This window comes from Narcine bancroftii, chromosome 5, assembly GCF_036971445.1.
Source record: "Narcine bancroftii isolate sNarBan1 chromosome 5, sNarBan1.hap1, whole genome shotgun sequence".
NCBI classification, from domain to species: Eukaryota; Metazoa; Chordata; class Chondrichthyes; order Torpediniformes; family Narcinidae; genus Narcine; species Narcine bancroftii.
The window spans coordinates 75,544,199-75,565,791 of NC_091473.1; the positions used below are offsets into that span (position 1 = coordinate 75,544,199).

At 42.6% G+C, this 21,593-nt stretch overlaps 2 protein-coding genes across 11 annotated transcripts in view; one reads left to right on the forward strand and one right to left on the reverse strand.

Moving 5' to 3' along the window:
- Positions 1-21,593, forward strand: part of LOC138763549 (complement factor H-like) — a 613,078-nt gene that overhangs the window by 563,118 nt on the left and 28,367 nt on the right. The gene's annotated exons all lie outside the window — the stretch shown is intronic.
- The window catches only part of dennd1b (DENN/MADD domain containing 1B), a 399,979-nt gene that overhangs the window by 26,746 nt on the left and 351,640 nt on the right, over positions 1-21,593 (reverse strand). For all 10 annotated transcript variants that reach the window (XM_069937870.1, XM_069937871.1, XM_069937862.1 and 7 more), the window contains 2 exons: positions 20,847-20,903; positions 20,106-20,219 (listed from right to left, as the gene is read on the reverse strand). In XM_069937870.1, the coding sequence (XP_069793971.1) occupies positions 20,106-20,219; positions 20,847-20,903 (171 nt within the window). The remainder of the gene's footprint in view (positions 1-20,105; positions 20,220-20,846; positions 20,904-21,593) is intronic.

A 21,593-nucleotide genomic window follows, 5' to 3' on the forward strand; every position in this document is an offset into this window, starting at 1 on the left:
CTTTTTTTCACATTACCAAATGTCTGCCTCTGTCTTTACCCACCCTCCCCTAACTTGACTACATCTGCCCTCTTTCCTTCTCTGTCTCTACCTATCACCCACCAACTGTTATCTCTGACTCCACCCCATCTGTCTATCATCCTCTCCTGACCTGTTTCTATATTTGGGCGGCCAGCCCATCTCATCCCTCTCATTTTATACTGATTATTTCCTCTCCACTCTCAATCCTGATGCAGGGTCTCGACCAGAATCGTCAGCCATCCCTTTGCCTCCTTTTAAAAATATTTTTATTGAGTTTAATATATAAACTTGCATTCAAAATTCAATGAGATATATAGCCAGTCATCTCATATACATGTAAGGAAAATCAGAACGAGTAATATAATAGCGTTAGCCAGTTGCCTATTCAAAAAAAGCAATTAACATTTTCTTAATGTACATAATTAAACCCATTTACCATTTGGGTTTAAAAAAAATAAAAATAAAAAAAACCCTATAAAACTACAATTAATCTACCCCTTCCATCTAATCAAGGTTACTTTTAGTTATATGAAAGGAAGTTTAGAATCAGATAGCAGCCTCCAGGCAATGGACAGTGAACTCCCTGACTCTTCGGTTCTTAATTCTTCCAATTATTATAGTATCCCTTTGCATTTGCTTTTTGACCTCCTGAGATCCTTCAGCAGTTTGAATTTTTTTTAGTGGAAAATTCCTATGTTACATTGGTTTCATCAGATAAAACTCATCAAATTGTGAAGCATATTCACGTATGGTTTTGACTTTGCAAACTAAAAAGCAGCTGATGTAAAGTAAAACTCAAGAAAATATTGCATTCAAAATAGACTCTTTTGTGATTCACCACATTGAAGAATGATGTTTGCCTGAAATTCCATTGCACATAGATTTGAGGTTCTATGAACCAACAGTCAGACTCAGAAGGGGTAAAACATGAAAGTTGGCAGACACTGTGATTGAAGTAGAAACACGACGCTGGAGAAACTCAGCAGGTCAAACGGTGTAATTTATGCGGCAAAGATAAAGATACATGTCCTGGGTAAACATGACCCTCTCACTTTGTTCGTTTTAGATTGGTCACCGTGTTTGAGCTACCAAAAGAAAATAGACACACAAGCCGAGAACACTTCAGTTTATACAAATCTTTATTACAAATTCTAAAGCTGATATCAAACTACAATATGCAAGCCCTTCCCAATTATACTTATCAACGCCTGGACTGGTCCCAACTGCCGAGGCGAGGCAACGACTGCACACTTGTAGTAGGTTGTCGGGGCGCCGGTAGCAGCTTCTCCACCTCCCCCAACTGGGACGTTGGCTGAACTCTAGAAGTTCTTCTTCTTGCTGAGACATGTTGCCACCTCTGGGAGAGTCTCAAACTTCAGCAGCGGGACCATGGCTTATATTACCCAAAAACCGCTTACCCAAGCACCTATTCCCAGCACAAAAAGAAAGATAAGCGAGCAAGCTAGCATGTCTAGGCTTCTATCGAATAACATAATATTCAGCTTATCACTTTGAATACAATGGTTTATTTTGCGTCAAGGTTAGGTCTCTGCCTGAAAGACTGTGACCAAAACAAGCAGGAAGATTGAATGTTCTTGGTACACAGATGTCTTTTTGTCAGATAACTGCATCTCTGGGCCCCATGGTGGAATTTAGCTGATGTCTGCTGAGTCTCAAGCAGGTTACTGATTCTCAGCCTTGCAGGAGCAAAAAACATGGTTTAAATCCTCCAATACAATACATAACCAACGTTTTGGGCTTGAGTCCTTCATTAAGATTTAATCACCATACCTTGATGAAGGGCTCAAGCCCAGAACGTCAGTTCTGTATCTTTATCTTTGCTGCATAAGTTACACTCTTTGACCTGCTGAGTTTCTCCAGCATTGTGTTTTTATTTTAAATCAGACTCATAAGCTTCATTGGGTCACAATAACAACTTCAAATTGTATCATGGGACACAAATATATATGGCGATTGATAGTTAAGTCTGATGTTAACGTGACAATGCCACGTCATTACATTGAGTCACACTGTCAAAAAAAATTCTGTCATGAATCCCAATATTGGACTGACAGGTTTTATCAAAAAATGTCTCAGTTTCCCTGCTGAATAGATGCTAGCAAAGTATTGAACATGCCCACAGATCAATGCACTATGTCCAGTGAATAAATTACTTCCTGGGAGCTATCCCAATGACTTTCACCAAGCCCCATGCTGTGGAAGACCTGACTATAGGCAAATAAAGATGATATAAAAAAGTTACATGGTTCTTTGATGGACTACCTTATACCAAAAGTGTCTCTTATAACCATTGGTGGCTTGCTAGAGGTTGGCATGGTGTCTGCTGTGCGTGGAGGCAACATGGCCACCCTGCCTGTCTGGAATGTGTGTATTTCAGGTGGTCATGTCCTCCCTGTCTGAAACTTATTTGGAAGTAACAGCACCCATAAGTGCACACTTGTCGTTGGTTTGTTTGGTTTGGTTATTATTGGCTTGGTGCTCAGACCAAAACTGCATAATACATCGACGCATAGCACATTTCTTTCTCTGTCTCGTGCTCTAAGCCCCGGACATCGCTTCATGCCAGGTCGTTACTGTGGGCATCGCTGGAAGGGTTGCAGGTAAGGTGTGCACTACACAGAAGCTGATCCATAGTATTGTGGACTTCCACCACCATCCCCCCACCCTCATTGATATGGAAACAAGGTCTGTGTAAGAGTCCTTGTTTGTAGTGTGTGTACTCAAAGTGGGTAAGTATGTCGAGTATAAGTTCACTATTATCAGAGTCCAACCTAGTTCTGTGAATGTCTATATCATTGCTTAAGTGAAATAGTAATCGAGTACCATTTAACGTTCTCTCTTATTAGTCTCCCGTGGGTTAATTAAAGTTACATGTGATTGTAACACTTGTGTCCAGACTCATCTCTCTGTGAACTCACTGAACATGATACTCTTCCCAACACAATTGGCACTGCAAGTAGGAGTAAAAGTTTCGGCTGGCCACACATGGAGTTTTAACCATGTGGGAGATCATATTAATAACTGTAAATGTGCATCATGTCGGAATCATGTGATTGTGTACCTGTTCACTAACAGTGGCAGCAGGAGGTGACCCAAAGATAGTAAAGGAAACCTGGGGTCAGAATATAAAATCCCCGGTTGGACTTGTGTCTGTCAAGGGCTCAGTTGTCTGGGTGCTTAGCTGGCAACCCACGCCATGCCACTCGATTGAGTTGACAGACTACCTCCTCCTGAACCTTTGCAAGCCTGTCCAGTGATCCTGCCACAAGGACACCCCGCTGACCCTACAAAACAGGGAGGTAGCTGAAGATGGTGGGGGGGGGGGGAGGGATCTCAAGTGGGCACACATGTGGTCAATGTGAAATTACGGAGTCTGGGAATGACTCTGCCAGGTGACCGACACCATCAGTGGCCAAGCGAACACCTAGCCATGCTACTGAATCAGCTGAGAGACAATTTTCTTCTCTCATTGAGAAGCAAGCACCCTGGGCATACTGTCTGACCAACAGATGATTTGGAATGTCTTGCGGGTGCCACTAAAAGGGGTCAATGATGGCAGCACCCTATGGGAAAGATGGTGACTGCAGTCTGGGCCAGTTTTCTGCCCCCCAATAATGGGACCCACATGGCTGGCCACAGTGGCACACCATTGGCATGGGGACATGGATTATTAGGGAATGGGAACTGATCATGTGTATCCACAGGGGTGCCTGTGTACTCCACTTCCCAGGGAGCATAAAAGTGACTGGTAACTTGGTGAGTTATTTAGTCACCACTACATGCATCGGAAAAACAATCCGGGAAGCCAATACCCTCCTGGAGGGATTGGAGTATACATAGCAGGGAGTACCTGCTCAAATTTGCAGAGCTGAGGGGAAGTTTGGTGATGTCACCCTGCAGTGACTCACAGAGACAGGTATGCTTTCTAAAAGAGGGGGAAAGTCCCATATGGGTGATGGGTGGAACTTCCCATGCACTTTCCACTCTCATCTGGACCAGACTCCTCTCTGGTCCTTCCCCCCCTCCCCCCCGGACATGGTTCCTGATTATCTTTTGAGCTCTCCAAATACCCCAACCTCCCTTCCCACCCCCCTACGCCCCCCACACAGAAGACTACCCTTTAAGCTGTTCCTCATCTCAACGTGAGGATTAATGAAACAGACTGTGGCAAGCCCATAACTGATTCATCATCATACTGACGACCACCAAGAATCACTTGTCACTTTTTAGCTAAGGACTGACAATGGCACTGATTTACCACAGCTTACAAACAAATAAAGAATACACTCACTCGTTTCCTTCAGCCCACCATGAAGTCGACTTTCTTTTTCTTATTCACTAGACACAACATTGCATTCTTCAACTCCCCAAACACCACCCAACTAAACTCCTCTGACTCACTGCCAGATGGGTGATCCTGACACTCTCTCTCTCCTCCTCCCAATGAAATTAAGTACGAGACCCCGACAAACCCTCAGCAAGACAGGCAAGACCTGTTGCCATGTGTTTGGTTGAGAAAGTGTCAGGTTCGGTCGGTTCAAAGGGAGATGAGTCTGGACACAAGGGTTTGTAATAAAACGCAACTTTATTAACACGACAATTAATAAAAGAGCGTGGAAATATACGCACACGATTTAAGGGAGTGCAGGAACATATGAGCAAAATTTAAGGGAGTGCAAGAACATGCACACACAATTTAAGGGAGCATGAAAATATACACACACGATTTAAGGGAGCACAAGAACATACACGCAGCACAATTTAAGGGAGTACAGGAACATACACACGTGATTTAAGGGAGCACAAGAACATACACGCACAATTTAAGGGAGTACAGGAACATACACACGTGATTTAAGGGAGTGCAGGAGCATACGCACACGATTTAAGGGAGTGTGGAAACACACAAACGATTTAAGGGAGTGCAAGAACATATGCGCACAATTTAAGAGAGCACAGGAACATACGCACACGATTTAAGGGAGTGCAGAAGCATACGCACACGATTTAAGGGTGTGCAGGAGCATACGCACACGATTTAAGGGAGTGTGGAAACACACACACGATTTAAGGGAGTCAAGAACATATGTGCACAATTTAAGGGAGCATAGGAACATACGCACATGATTTAAGGGAGTGCAGGAGCATACGCACATGATTTAAGGGAGTGTGGAAACACACACACGATTTAAGGGAGCACAGGAACATACGGACATGATTTAAGGGAGTGGAGGAACATGCACACATGATTTAAGGGAGTGTGGGAACATAGTGCACAATTTAAGGGTGTGTGGGAAAAATCATGATGGAAATAAAACATGTGCACAATTAATAAAGAATGTGGGAAAATTTGTGACAAGAAACAGACAGAGAATGTTAAACATTATACGATTATTAATTCACACAGGCAGGGGTTATAAGCTGGGGTTACATACACCTTCCCGGACCCCTGAATGAGGAGGTGGATATGGTACCACTGTACCTGCAGGGATATACGCACTATCTCAGACCCCTGATCAGTTGAGAGCAGCTGCTCTACTACCAGTATTGATCCATAGCAATTTGAGCTATAGCAATACCACAGTTCAGCTTCAGTGCAGTGTCCACTTTACCTACGACCCTTCAAGCAGTGTCCGGGGCTATCACAACAAGGCAGAGAAAGCGAGTGTCCTCTGTGCTGGTGCTAAATACAGGGCTCTAGCCAATAAGGATGGTGAATGATTTGAACCAGCCAATGGCAAGGTGTGCACTGACCAGTGGTCTGAGGCCAATCTTAACTGACACTCCACCTGCAAACCATAACTTTGTATACAACTTTGTAACTTTGAATGAAACAAAAAGTTTATTACATACTGACAGGTCATGCGACTTCCGAATGAGTTTTAGATGGGGAGGCCACGTGACCACCAGCAATAGGCAAGGGGGGCACACATCCTCCACTCACATCTTGTAAACCTAAACATCAACATTGGATATTCAATCACATCTTTTTTTTTTGTGAAATTTTATTTAATTTCTACATATGCATTCAAATTTATACATAAATTGTCTTGTTCAAAACATTAAAGATTAATACATAGTGATGCTGTTGTGCAGAGGGACTTGGGAGTGCTTGTGCATGAATCGCAAAAAGTTAGGTTGCAGGTGCAGCAGGTTATTAAGAAGGCAAATAGAATGTTGGCCTTCATCGCTAGAGGAATTGAATTCAGGAGTAGGGAGGCAATGTTGCAACTGTATAAGGTACTGGTGAGACCGCACCTGGAGTACTGTGTCCAGTTCTGGTCTCCATATTTGAGGAAGGATATACTGGCTTTGGAGACGGTCCAGAGGAGGTTTACTAGGTTGATCCCTGGGATGAAGGGGTTGACTTATGATGAAAGATTAAATCGTCTAGAATTGTATTCGCTCGAGTTCAGAAGAATGAGAGGAGATCTTATAGAAACATATAGGATTATGAAGGGTATGGATAGTATAGATGTAGGAAGGTTTTTTGAGCTGGCCAGGGAAACTAAAACGAGAGGACACAGTCTCAAGATTCGGGGGAGTAGATTTAGGACAGAGATGAGGAAAAATAGTTTTTACCAGAGAGTAGTGAATGTTTGGAATTCTCTAACCAGGGAAGTGGTTGAGGCTGTCTCATTAAACATATTTAAAATTCGATTAGATAAATTTTTACATGATAGAGGAATTAGGGGATATGGGGAGAAGGCAGGTAGGGGTAGTTAGGTCATAAATTAGATCAGCCATGATCGTATTGAATGACGGAGCAGGCTCGATGGGCCATTTTTGGCCTACTCCTGTTCCTACTTCCTATGTTCCTATGTTCATATACCAGTAGAGGATCTATGATTCTGAGCCGAACAGGAGTGTGGGTATGACAATGGCTCTGTACATGCTGATCTTTGTGTATTTCTTCAGGTAATTGATTTTCCAGACTTTGTGTAGTCTTCCAAAGGCGCTACTTGCCTTGGTGAGTCTGTTGTCTATCTCTTTGTCGATCCTTGCATCAGATGAAATGGTGCAGCCGAGGTAGGTAAAGTGGTTGACTGTGTGCCCGATGGAGGTGTGGGGGGGCTGGTAGTCATGGTGGGGAGCTGGCTGATGGAGGACCTCAGTTTTCTTCAGGCTGACTTCCAGGCCAAACATTTTGGCAGTTTCCGCAAAACAGGACGTCATGCGCTGGAGAGCTGGCTCTGAATGGGCAACTAAAGCGGCATCGTCTGCAAAGAGTAGTTCACGGACAAGTTGCTCTTGTGTCTTGGTGTGAGCTTGCAGGCGCCTCAGATTGAAGAGACTGCCATCCGTGCGGTAAACAGCGTCTTCATTATTGTGGTCTTTCATGGCTTGTTTCAGCATCATGCTGAAGAAGATAGTAAAGAGGGTTGGTGCGAGGACGCAGCCTTGCTTCACACCATTGTCAATGGAGAAGGGTTCAGAGAGCTCATTGCTATATCTGACCCGACCTTGTTGGTTTTCGTGCAGTTGGATAACCATGTTGAGGAACTTGGGGGGGGGGGGGGGGGGCATCCGAGGCACTCTAGTATTTGCCAAAGCCCTTTCCTCCTCATGGTGTCAAAGGCTTTGGTGAGGTCAACAAAGGTGATGTAGAGTCCTTTGTTTTGTTCTCTGCACTTTTCTTGGAGCTGTCTGAGGACAAAGACCATGTCAGTAGTTCCTCTGTTTGCGCGAAAGTCACACTGGGAGGACATTTTCGACGACACTAGGTATTAGTCTATTAAGGAGAATCCTAGCGAAGATTTTGCCTGCAATGGAGAGCAGAGTGATTCCCCTGTAGTTTGAGCAGTCTGATTTCTCGCCTTTGTTTTTGTACAGGATGATGATGATGGCATCACGAAGGTCCTGAGGCAGCTTTCCTTGGTCCCAGCAGAGCATGAAAAACTCATGCAGTTTGGTATGCAGAGCTTTGCTTTCATCAGCGCTGTCTCCGCTCCATCATCAACATTAATTGGAATGACTTCATCACCAACATCGAAGTACTCGAGCTGGCAGAGTCCACAAGTATCGAATCCACGCTGCTGAAGACCCAACTGCGCTGGGTGGGTCACGTCTCCAGAATGGAGGACCATCGCCTTCCCAAGATTGTGTTATATGGTGAGCTCTCCACTGGCCACCGAAACAGAGGTGCACCAAAGAAGAGGTACAAGGAATGCTTAAAGAAATCTCTTGGTGCCTGCCACATTGACCACTGCCAGTGGGCTGATATCGCCTCCAACTGTGCATCTTGGCGCCTCACAGTTCAGCGGGCAGCAACCTCCTTTGAAGAAGACCGCAGAGCCCACCTCACTGACAAAAGACAAAGGAGGAAAAACCCAACACCCAACCCCAACCAACCAATTTTCCCTTGCAACCACTGCAACCGTGCCTGCCTGTCCCGCATCGGACTTGTCAGTCACCAACGAGCCTGCAGCAGACGTGGACATACCCCTCCATAAATCTTCATCCGCGAAGCCAAGCCAAAGAAAGAAATACATAGTGATTTAACCCACCTCCCCCCAAAAAAAAATAGAAAAGAAAGAAGAGAGCATCTGGATATTATTTAAGTAGAAGACTAATAAAACTATCAAATAAAATCAAACATATCTTAATTTTAGGAGTCGGAAGATTCTGGTTGGGTGATTACAACCTAATTCCTACAGTTTGAAAATACGGTTTCCAAATCTTTTGAAAAACTTCAAATTTATTATGTAAATTAAATGTAATCATTTCAAATGGTGTACAATTATCTATTTGATTGGATCTTTTGTTTTGTGCATTCCAAGTGTAGATTTTGTAATTAATCTTTTGTTTTTCTCATTTTTAATCACCATGAGCTGTAGTAATAAGCACATTTAGAATTTGAGTTACAGTTCATTGCTTCAATGTTACAGTTTAAGCGTGAAGCCAAGGCGCGGAGTGCGCAAGCCAAGAGAGGGTTCTGGCACCTCATGCAAGATTCCACTGCCTGTGGTAAGGGTGCTCACATTTGCCACTCAAACCGAGAAACCAGGGATGTGAGTCAGTGTCCAGACAAATTTCTATTCCTCCCCTCCTCTCTGATACTGGGGAGCAACTCCCACAGCACCCTGCTTCATTGGAAACAAAGCAACTCTGTCTGGTCGGGTTGGTGTTGGGGGGGGGGGGGGGGGGGCTAGTGAGATGTTGTCATCGACTTTGATTATGTGCCTTGTCCAGTATACGGAAGGCACTTGTGTATATATTGATCTGCCTGATTGGTAGTTTTTTTAAAAAAAACATCTTTAAAAAAAAAAGTTATAACATCTACATAGAGTTATTGATTGCCTTTGTAGTGATTGAAGAGTAATATGACTTCCGAGGGTGGATCCTTGTGTATGGAGGAAATGTGGCCACCCTGCTTGTCTGGCATGTGTGTATTACAGGTGGTCACATGTTCTCCCTGTCTGAAACTTTTTAGGAAGTCACATCACCTGTGAATCAAGGTTCAACTCTGGCCACTCATTAGTGCACACCTTGCTGTTAGCTAATTTAAATCACCTAGGGTGAAGCACAGTGTACATAACACCACACACTGCACATTCTCCCTCTCTCTCACTCTGCCTTGTGGTCCAAACCCCGGACATCGCACCTTTCCAGGTCACTACTGTGCACATCGTTGGAAGTGTCGCGGATAAAGTGTGCACTACACTGAAGCTGAGCCACAGTACTGGAATAGATCAATACTTGCAGAAAGCTGCACCCCTGTTATACAGGGAACAGGGTGTGTACTCAAGTGTGAGTGTGTCAAGTATAGGTTCTCTATTGTCAGAGTTCAACCTAGATCTGAGGTGAATTTCTGCATCGTCGCTTAAGTGAAACAGTAATTGTTTAACGTTCTCCCCTGTTTGCCTCCCATCTGTTAATTAAAGTTTTGTGTGATTGTAACATGCCCAGATTGGTCTTTCTTTGAACCCTCTGAACCTGATACTCTTCCGAATAGGACAACAGCGTCCAATTTGTAAAATGAAAATAGAATACAATTCTGCTGTTGACATTTCAATTGTTATACATACGCCATATTACCCGAATGAAAATATTTAAATACAATATTGGGAAAAAAATCAATTCATAATCTTTGCTCTCTATTTTATTGATGCTCTATGGACAAAAAGCAATTTTAGCAAGATTTCTCCATCTCCTGTTGAAGGAGCCAAGCAAAACAGTACACACCATCTATGTCCCAACAGCTCAAGTCCCACTGCAGAAATTTTAGCAAAATGCAGATCTGCACATATTAATGATGTCACGTGAAATCATCCATGGCAATAAAATGAAAGAGGTCAGGGCATCAGTGTGTGCGGTAATGTCATGGCACGCCATTACATTTGGAGAACCTAATCCTGCATGAACACCAAGTGCCAGAGATACTGAATAGAAAGCCCACAGATGTAAAAATTTTACATGGCAATATTTTGAATGGCAAGGGAATAATTCCCATGCCAAAATTTATTCCTCACTCAGTGTTAGTAAAACCAGACTGTCTACTTATAGGGTTGCAGTATCACAAGCACATCAAAATAACATAGACACAGGCTCTCAGGCCAACAGAGATACACTTACAATCATGTTCTCTTCTACATTAATCCATGAGGCTCCTGCTACTCATTTACTTTCAGGGGCAAATTTGCCAACAACCAGCACATCTTTGGCATGTGGGAGAAAGGCAAAGTACCCGAGGGGGTGAGATGGCAGGAACTATACTTGACAAGGATAAAATGCAGACCGCATCCAAGAGCAGGATCAAAACTGGTCTGTGGAGCTAGGACACAGCAGTGCTCACTATGATACTGCTACACTACAATTAAAATTGCTGTGTCGACACCATTTGGGCTTCCAGGATCTGAATTGTTTCTGGTCCTGTCATACAGGTACAGTTTTCTTTAGATTTAAAACAGGTAATTCATCCATATTTCTCATTGACAATAATAATTTTGACCACAAGATGGCAAAATAATGTACAGAGAATGGGACATTCAAGTTCATGGATAACTTTTTTTGGATTTATTAATCCCATAGTGCCTTCAAATTTAATAATTTCCGTTCAAGAAAATTCTTCAATTTTTTTGAACAGTTGTATTTATCTTCAAATTAACATGTTTCACAGGACCATTGACAGGAAAGTAAATATTTCTAGAAAATATTTACTTTATTGTCCTCTTTTACAGCTATGTTCTGAACAATTGTACTGGACTTTAAAAAAATGAAATGTATAATTTGGCATTTCACAACAAGACACAAATGATTCCTTTTCCTGTCTGTGCAATTGGTTTTGTCAAAAGATCTTAAGAATCCATTCACCTCCACAAAAAACCTGCTGATTATCTTTCTTCCTGCATTTTAATACAGGCAAAGAAGCAAGCACCACCACATTAAATATTGGACTGGGTTGGATTTGTGCTGAGGTCTCAGCCACAACTTTATCAAAAAAGTAGTTTAACTTTATCAGTTTTGGAATAAAATAATAGTTACATTTTTTTAACTGACTAAATTGAGTTAGCTGGTACAATTTTGATGGCTTTTTTCAAACTTTTGCATCAATGCAAGGTCAGCATTCAAACAAAATATAGTCAAAGGTAACATAGAACATTACAGCACAGTACAGGCCATTTGGCCCATGATGTTGCATCGACCCATAATGCCTACATACCAAGAAAAAAATTAAACCCTCTCGACCTTATAACCCTCTATTTTTCTTTCATCCATGTGCCTAAGTATCTCTTAAATGTCCCTACTGTCCAAGCTTCCACAGCGACACCTGGCAATGCATTCCAGGTGCCCAAAACTATGCAAAAAACCTACCTCTGATATCCCCCCCCTAAATTTTCCTCCATTCCCTTTGAACTGATGTCCTCTGGCATTTTCCTGTCCTGGGAAAAAGGCGCTGGCTGTCTATGCCTTTCATAATCCTGTGGACCTCTATTAAATTACCTCTCATCCTTCTTTGCTCCAAAGAGAAAAGCCTTAGCTCTGCTAATTTTGCCTCATAAGAAAACATTTTCCAAACCAGGCAACATCCTTTTAAATTCCCTCTGCACCCTCTCCACAGCTTCCACATCCTTCCTTTAATGAGATGAGCAGAACAGAACATAATTTTCTAAGTGGTTCCCACCAGAGATTTATAAAGTTGCAACATGACCTCATGACTCCTGAACTCAATCCTCCAGTTAATGAAGCCCAGCATGTGAAGCTTATTGTCATATGAATGCACAAGTACAACGTGATGAAACAGCATTCTCAAATCCTTGGTGCAAAACCGGTAGACACACAACCAGACACAACCTGGAACCCCTGGACAGCAAAGATGCATACAACAGGATGCTCTTTACGGACTACAGTTCGGCATTTAATACCATCATCTCCTCAAAACCTATCAGCAAAGTACAAGACCTGGGACTTAACACCCCACTGTATAATTGGATCCTTGATTTCCACACCAACAAACCACAATCAGTGAGGATTGGTAAAAAAAATCTCCTCCACAATCTCCATCAGTAGTGGAGCACCTCAGGGTCGTGTTGTTTGCCCTCTGCTCGACTCACTATACTCCTATGACTGTGTGCCTTGGTAAAACACCAAACACTATTTACAAATTTGCTGACGATATGTAATGAGTTGGTTCACTCTCCCCATGTCTGTGTGGGTTTTCCCCAGGGACTCCAGTTTCCTCCCACCTTTTGAAACGTACTGGGGTTTGTAGGTTAATTCGGTGTAAATTGGGTGGCATGGATTCATGGGCTGAAATGGCCTGTTACCATGCTGCAACCCCCAGTGGTGGGTTGTATAAAAAGAGGCAAATGAGTCAGCATACAGGAGGGAGATCAAAAACTTGGCCAAATGCTGCACCAACAATAACCTCGCACTCAATGCCACCAAAACCAAGGAGCTCATTTTTAATTTCAGGAAGGAAAACCTGGATGTGGTTAATCCAGTGATCACTGGGGGATCAGAGGGGGAGAGGGAGAGCAAATTTAAGTTCTTGGGAGTCATTAACTTGGAGAATCTTTTCTGGACCCAACACACTAATGTCATAATGAAGAAAGCACGTCAGCACCTTTACTTCCTCAAGAGTTTGCGGAGGTTTGGTAATGCATCAGAAACACTGGAAAATTTCTACAGATGTGTGGTGGAAAGTGTGTTGACCGGCTGAATCACGATATGGGAGTCCCAGTCAATATGTGGAAAAGTAAAGTACTATCACAATCTTATGTTTCCTGCAGCTGTCTGCTATATCTCTACAAATGTGCTCCTCCAATTCTCATTGACTATAATACAACCCTATGAGTGAGGTCATACCTTTCCCATTCCTCAGCTCCACCCATATAGCCTCAGTAGACCAGCCCTCTGGTCTGTCCTGCCTGAACACAGCTGTGATATTTTCCGATGAGCAATGTCACTCCTCCCCCATTCATCATGTCTAAAGCAATGGAACATTGAGGTGCTGGTCCTGCCTCTCCTGCAATTAAGTTTCACTAATGGCTACAATGTTACAATTCCACTTGCCAATCCACAGTCAAAGCTCATCTCTCTTTCCTACAATACTCCTTGCATTGAAATAGATGTACCTGAGAACATTTCCACTGCATACATAATAATGCATGTAATTTTCACATCATCTTTATCCTCCTCCACTCCTCTCTCTGCTCTGGCTTTCTGGTTCCCATTCCCTGCAAATCTAGTCTAACTCCCCATCCTTGGAGCAGCACTAGCAAACCTTCCTGCAAGGATACTAGTCCCCCTCCAAATCAGATGCATTCATCCCATCAGAACAGGTCCCATCTTCCTTGGTGGAGAGCCCAATGATCCCGAAAGCTGAAGTCCTTCCTCCTGCACCATGTGTAAACCTGCATTATCCTCCTTTTTCTAACCTCATTAGCACGTAGCATGGATAGCAATCCTGAGATTACAACCCTGGACCTCCTGTCTTTCAACCTAACACCCAACTCCCTGATCTCTCTTTGAGAGACCTCCTCACCCTTCCTACCCACACCATTGGTCTCTAAATAAGTTATGACATCGAGCCGTTCACTTTCCCCCCCTGAGAATGCCATGAACTCAGTCTGCAATATCTCAGACCCTGGCACCAGAGAGGCAACATTCCATCCAGGATACTTGATCTCTTCCATAGAATCTCTTGTATCTTCCCTTAACTATGGAATCCCCTATCACTACAGCTTGCCTCTTCTCATCTCTTCCCTTTCCTTTCTTAGCTACAGAAACAGACTCTATGGCAGAGACCTGATCACCATGGCTTGTCCCTGCTAGGTCCTCCCCCTTAAAATTATCCAAAATGGTATACATGTTATTGAGGGGGATGGCCACAGGGTGGGCCCTGCACTGGCTGACTGATTCCTTTCCCCTTCTGACTGTCACCCATCTATCCTCCTCCTGCTTCCTATGTATGAAAGTGTCCTTGTAATTCCTATCACCCTCCCCCCCCTCCCCACCCCGCCTCCTGAATGATCCTGAGTTCATTCAACTCAATTCCAATTCCTTAACTCGGTTTGTCAGGAGCTTCAGGTGGATACACTTCCCTCCGATGAAGTCGTCAGAGATACCTGCTGACTTCCCTGATGACCCACATTCTGCAAGAGGACCATTCTCTTGTCTTGGCTGCCATTCCCACTGTTTTTTACTGGTGGAAAAAAATATGATATCTAAAACCTGCTGAATCCTTTTTGTTCCTCGAACAGGGTGGTCCTTTCTTACTTCTCGTGCACCACCACCTCAGCCCCTATTCACTGAAGGTCCTTGAACCAAAGCCCTTCCACTCTGACTCAGCCCATTCTGACAATGTCTATTCCCATGATGACCGCTGTACTATACAGTCCTTCACTTTTAGAATGATGTTTGGGCCACCTGACCTCCGACAACTTTTGAACTTGATTGCCTAATCAACTGTTCCTCTGTCGAACTTGACTGCCCAATCATCTCCTGAGTCTCTCCTTTTTCAACCCTTTTGGTTTGAACTTGAACTCGATTGCCGAATCAACTGCTCCTCTATGCTGTACTGTTTTGTGCTCCAAAAGTTACAGAGCATGGAAACTTGTCGACTATCTCGCACTTTACTCCCACATCAATCCCATTTTATTTTCCCCATATCCCCAGCAAATCCACCCAGATTCCACCACCCAATGACAACTTACAGTTGCTAGTTTATCTACCAATTAATAATAATAATATTGCAAATTGTGACAACAAAATGGGTCAATAAAACCAGAATATTGCAGCCATCAGAAATTAAAAATAAATGCAGAAAATATCAGGATAGCTTCACCCTTGCTGAAGGAGGAGCAGAGCTTTTGGACATACTTTCCAACCTGCTCAGCATTTTCTGACCTGCTGTGCATTTCGACCACATTCTGTGCAATTTTTTTCTGACCTGCTGAGTATTTTGAACATGTCCCTTGCTTTTATTTTGTCTGCTTGTGGTTGGGGGGGAGGGGGTGGGTGGGGGTGGGGTTCAGGAATAGAGTAACAGGACATGCTGATTGAATATCATTTAAAAAATGGTACCAGAAATTTACCATCAACTGGAAGGTATTGTACAAAGGCTGACCATTATTGAGGACATCAGAACAGTCAGGTTGTCTGCATCTAGAAAACAAGATTCAAATGGGGAAACAGGCTCTAGGAAATTTTGGGAATCCATTTCCCAAGCCTAAACTCCCCCCCCAAAAAAGGGTTTCTAAAATGGGAACATTACTGAGACATGCACAGCTAGAGGGTACACTCACTAATATCTAAAAAAATTATTTCAAGTAAACCTTTTGTTTTGTGACACTCCAAATGCAAACCAGAGTGTGCATTAGTAGTGTCACAAAACTCATGGCAACTGTCACCAAGGATGACACTGGCAGTCCATTAAGAATGTTGGCTGCGTGAACAAAACCAACAACTTCATGGCAGATAATTAAAATGTTCTGCAAGACTGAGTATGTTAAGAGGTAGCAGAAAGAATTCCTTTTAATTTCTCACATTCTGGAAAGCAGTTTTAAAACAAAAATAACATTTAACAGACATCCAAATCTCCCTGCACGTTCAGAGTTCTCCACCAAAGAAATGACGACTGAAATTTTTCTTAGTCATTGATTTCCAATTTTGATCGATGATGCGCTAAGGACATTACAAAAGACGATGATTAACTACTAAAGTATAAAATGTCACTCATTTTTTCAGCCAAAATGAGAAAACAAGGGCATTTTTTTTTGACAAACAACCTCACTGCAAGGAGGTAATCACCCTAAAAATAGTATTTTATGCATGTTGCTGTGCATTCAGATCCCACAAATATTTAGCACTAAATGGGACCCAGGCTACACTTATTCTTTCAGAGAACACACAATCATCAGGCAAACACTTCAGCTGGTTACTGTTGTTTTGCACAATGAAGGGAACTATTTAGTAACCTCCTTTGTGTAACTGCCATTGGGGTTTCTTCCCTGAATTAATTCTGGAAACTTCACTACCACCATTTAATACTTCATCATTGTTCAACTGTACCCTGTGGCTGTGTGTTGTTTCCTTTATGATTCAAAATGCTGCCAAAGAGCCTCACAGCATTGATTCAAATTGCACATGTACCATAATTATCTTTTCCTAAAAAAAATATTCACCCGAGGACAGAAAACACACTGGTTCAAGTGGATTTCAACAAAAATCAACCCTGTTTTGAGCAGTTGGCAGGGAAAATGCTTGGAAGTCAACTTGAATTTCTAAAGATGAAAGTCTTCCTTTAATGTTTGCAAATAGAGATATTTACCATCTGTTTGCATTGCCTCTAATATTTTTTGGTTCTTTTGGAAAATGACACTCGGTACACCTCCCAGATACATGCAAACTAAACTATTTCCCAGGGTTCAATGCTCTGTGAGCCTCCTGGCAGTAGGTGCCAACCACAGTAATTAGTACTCACAATCCACTCCAACTTGTTAAAGTTTCAACTGCCATAAACAAACATTAATCTCTGATCCATTCTTACAAATTGTCTGATTTTTTAATCTCAAAAGCAAGGGTAAGGGGGGGGGGGGTGTATAATTAAACATTTTCATTTTGCTTTTTTCACTGGAGTGTGTTACTTTGTTTCTTTGAATTGGCTGAGCAAAGAGGTGTGATAATGCTAGTTGAGGAGTGATTGTTTGCATAAGACTTTTTATATTCTGCTGGACAGACAAAAGAGGACTTCATTTTGACCTTTCATGTGATATACAGAACCTCCAGCAACACATGTGTAAACCTGCATTATCCTCCTTTTTCTAACCTCATTAGCACGTAGCATGGATAGCAATCCTGAGATTACAACCCTTTAGAAGTAAACCAACGTGTATGGACCATATTGTCCATGAAAATGCTGCATTGGGCATGTGGCTCATAACTTTCCAATGCAGACGAGAGAGTTGTGCAAATGAGTCAGTAGGCCATTTCATACCAGGCCTCCACATGGATGCCAGTTACAGGAGCGGATCGAAAACTTAAAACTTACCTTTCAGACAGCAGCCATAAAAGGCTGCTGCAGCATCACATTCATATCGAGAGGCGCCTCGTAGCGCGCTCCAGAGCCGATGGAGGTGGAGCGAATGATGCCGTAGCACCAACTGTCATAAATATATGGCAGAGCAAGGGCTGTCTTCCCTATCCATAATCTCCCATGCAGCTGGAACTGTCCTATGGTTCCCAGAAGAGTTCTAGTTGTGTAGGGAATTATGGGTAGGGAAGACGGCCATTGCTCTGCCGCTTTTTGAGCCACAGAGAGCAGCCCTGAAGGCCGAAGTGGCCCGGTGTGGCCACCTCAGCCCGCAATGGCTGCCCCATGATGGCTCCCAGTGCCCTGCCGGCCTCTGCTGCCCCGATGGCTCCCGCTGCTTCAATGGCTCCCGCCGACATCTGCTGATGACTCCCGCTACCCTGACGGTTCCCTCCTGCTGCTCCTGCCTTGAGGGGGACATGGAGGGTCAGGGGTGAGTGGGTGATGGGTTGCAGGCTGATGGCATTATCAGCTCGCCCCTAACCAGCCGCTTGCAGGGGCTGTACATTCAAGTCAGGTGGCGGAGCACTGCGCTCTGCCGATTATCCTTCCCTGAGAAGGGTTGGATTCTGAGCCTCAGAGCTGGCCACGGTGCATTCAGAAAGGTAAGTCTTTAGGTGTAAGGGTGAAGAACCTCCACCTTTACAGACGGGTGTTTTCCCTGCTTGAAATGGCCTAGTTTGACATTCATTTAAGTTAAAGAAGAAAGCAACTAAAACAGCTGCACTGGTTTAGAGCAATGATGCAGGATCTCAATGACAAATGAGTGCTAAGCAAACAATGAGACTGGAAGGACTCAACAGATCAGACAGCATCAGTGGAGAGAAACAGACAGTCAACATTTCACATTGGGAGCCTTTAGTCTTAAAAAAATATTTATTGCTCCTTATTCTTGATAAAGGTCTGGACCTGAAAAGTTGATTGGGACTTAGCCTCCAAATCATGTCCCCACCTGAAATGTTGGCTGACCATTTCTAATCATGATTGCTTGTCTAAACTGCTGAGTTCCTCTGGCAACTCATTAGGCCCTTACCAGCAAGGAAAATGCCCGACTGTAAAGGCAGAGAATCTCTGTCCTTATGCCTAGAGACTTACCTTTCTGAATGCTGCAGGCAGGCTGATGATGCCGTCAGCCCACGACCCATCTCCCCACTCACCCCTCTCCCTCCATAACCCCCTCAAGGCAGCGGGGGCCAGCAGGAGCTGTCAAGGCAGCGGGGGCAGGTGCAGACTGTTACAGCCTCACCAGGCCACTTCGTCCTTCAGGGCCATTCTCTGCTGCTCAAAATGCGGCAGAGCAATGGCTGTCTTCCCTACCCATAATTCCCCACACAGCTGGAACTGTTCTGGGAAACACAAAGCGGTTCCAGCTGCATGGTGGATTATGAGTAGGGAAGATGGTTATTGCTCTGCCGCGTATTTATGCCGGGTGGTGCTACGGCACCAGTCGCCCCGCTTCCATCAACTCCGGAGGGCCCTACGAGGTGCCCCTCGACATGAATGCAATGCTGGAGCAGCCCTTTAGGTAAGTCTGTAAGGTAAGTTTTAAGTTTTCCCTCTGTGCTTGTAGCTGGCCTCCAGGCAAGGCCTGGCATGAAATGGCCTAATGTTTTCTGAAGATTCCAACAACTGCAATTCTTATGTTTCTTTGAAATGCCTGCTGATATTAGAAAGAGTTAACAGGTTTAGGTAGAGAAAAAAAACAGTTCAAATTTCAATTCTGAAGGAAGGTCCAATGAGCCTGAAAGTTTAAGTTTCTCTGCCCCTAAATGTCCTCTGACCTGTTAAGGATTTCCATAAATATGTTTTGGATCCAACAATGACTGTATTTTGCTTTTGTAAGTCTTTGTTATATCAGTATTACTATTTTAACATGTTATAGCTCGCTATCAGATTTAATTATTGTTTTGTAATTTAACATTTATTTCAATTTCTGCAGCATTTTTGGGTAAGCCGAAGTTATTTATAGATTGAATATACATCTTAAGTGTAGCCCTTGTTCAATGTCTCATTCTCATCTTCTCTCCTTCCTTGCTTTCATCAAAGAATAAACAGTTGAATAACAACCACTTCCTGGTCATGGTGCAGAAAACCACTCCTTAATCTAGCTGAACAGGCTCCTGCTCACTCAGATTTCAATGTGCACTCGTCGGGATTATCTCCATCAGCTCTCTAACTTTTCTGAAGTTCCACCATTACAGTTCACAAGTATCCATTTCACTCAACTATATGTTGGAACCTAAATGTGCATTTTGCTGAACTTGATTGCATCTACAGGTATGGTATTCACTCTAATTAATTATTTATAAAAATGAGATTTGAATATTCATTTATTGAGCTAACAATGTGAAATAGAAAGATGTATAAATTCTGCTGCATTAATTGCAAATCATTCCATTAAAACCATTAGCAAAGCCTTTCAAAAATCAAATATAATGAAAGTGATAATTGGATAAGTGGAACAGCCGTACCATGCATGCAAATAAAATGGATAATCCAGAAAAATATGTCCCATTCCTTTCCTTACCTGCTTGCGCTTAGTGGCTGGGAGCCTGTTCTTCAAAATGTCAGAGTTTGATCGCCTTTGGAGGCTTGGAGATGGAGTCTTGTTGCAATCAAAGTCATTATCTTCATTTGCATCCTGAACAAAACAGTAAATCCAATAGCCGCTATTCAATTTAATTCTCTGATTGAAGAATAGTAAAGCATGTTAACTAATAAACTATTCCCTTCACCAGCCCACCAGAATCAAAGCTCTATCAGCCATGAACAAGAAAAGCACTTTTCCTCAACGTGAATTTGGACAGAGTTTAGATATACATTATCAGTCTTTATTGTATTTAATCTACAAAGGAAAGATGTCATGCATAACAAAAGATGATTTTCCATTTTTACTCTGCTTGTCGTCTGTTCGACGCACATCTACACAAATGTTAAATGCAAGTGTGTTGTTATTTCAGTACCAATTAAACATTTAAAGCTGCAACTTCAATATCAAAAGAACCAACTTCATCAAGATCCATATTATATTCCAAGCTATATTTGGGACATCAATATTTCTGTAATAAGATATACAAAAAAGAGATCATTCAACCACAGCATGAGACAATAACAGATCACTAGCCTGAGGGTCAGTTATGAAAAATGTATGTTATTGAACAAAGAACTAAGCAAAATTCACAAATCATTAACAGACAACATCTCTTGCAACTTTCTTGTTGTAGATATTTCAAAGAATACCATGTCAATGAAGTCAGATGTTATGTACCTTCTGTTTTAACATGCTCTTCACTTCTTTGATCCCCATCTTAGCCTGATTCTTAGCCTAGAAGGGAAAAAAGTTTTTACAAGATTCCTTTTAAATGCAATAAAAATTTCTAAATATGAAATCTGAATCGTCATAACGGATTTCTTTGAAATCCCCAGACATTGAAGCTATCACTGCGGATAGCTTCCTTCAAAATGTCGTAATATGTCTGTTTGTTTACAGGATGCGAACCATGCTGGCAAAGCCAGGATTTATGACTCATATTTAATTGTCCTGAATTGAAACAGATAACAGAAAGGTGACTTGTTTTACAGCCACACAAGCCCAACAAGAAAGAATTGAGATATTTCCACCCAAACTGACTTCCAGCCCAAGCTGGCTGAAAAATTCAAGCTGAAAACCAGCTCCATGATTGGTTAATCGCCAAGCATCTTTGGGATGCTTCCCAAATATTACTTTTTCATCTCTCTCAAGGGAGGTGATTGTCAGGAGTAGTGAGTTATTTTCTTGATCCACAGCAGTCCATGGGGTGGAGGCATTCCCACTATGCTATCAGGAAAGCAAAGACTAAACATTTTTATTGATGTGAAGATATTAATAGATATGCTACAAAAGATTGTAATCTGACTGATGTGTGCCTATGAGGCTTATCAATGGTTGAATAGTTTATTTAAAAAGTCATTTTATTACTAAAAATTTTATTAGTAACCATTGGTAAACTGGACTGGACACAACCTCTATTTGTGG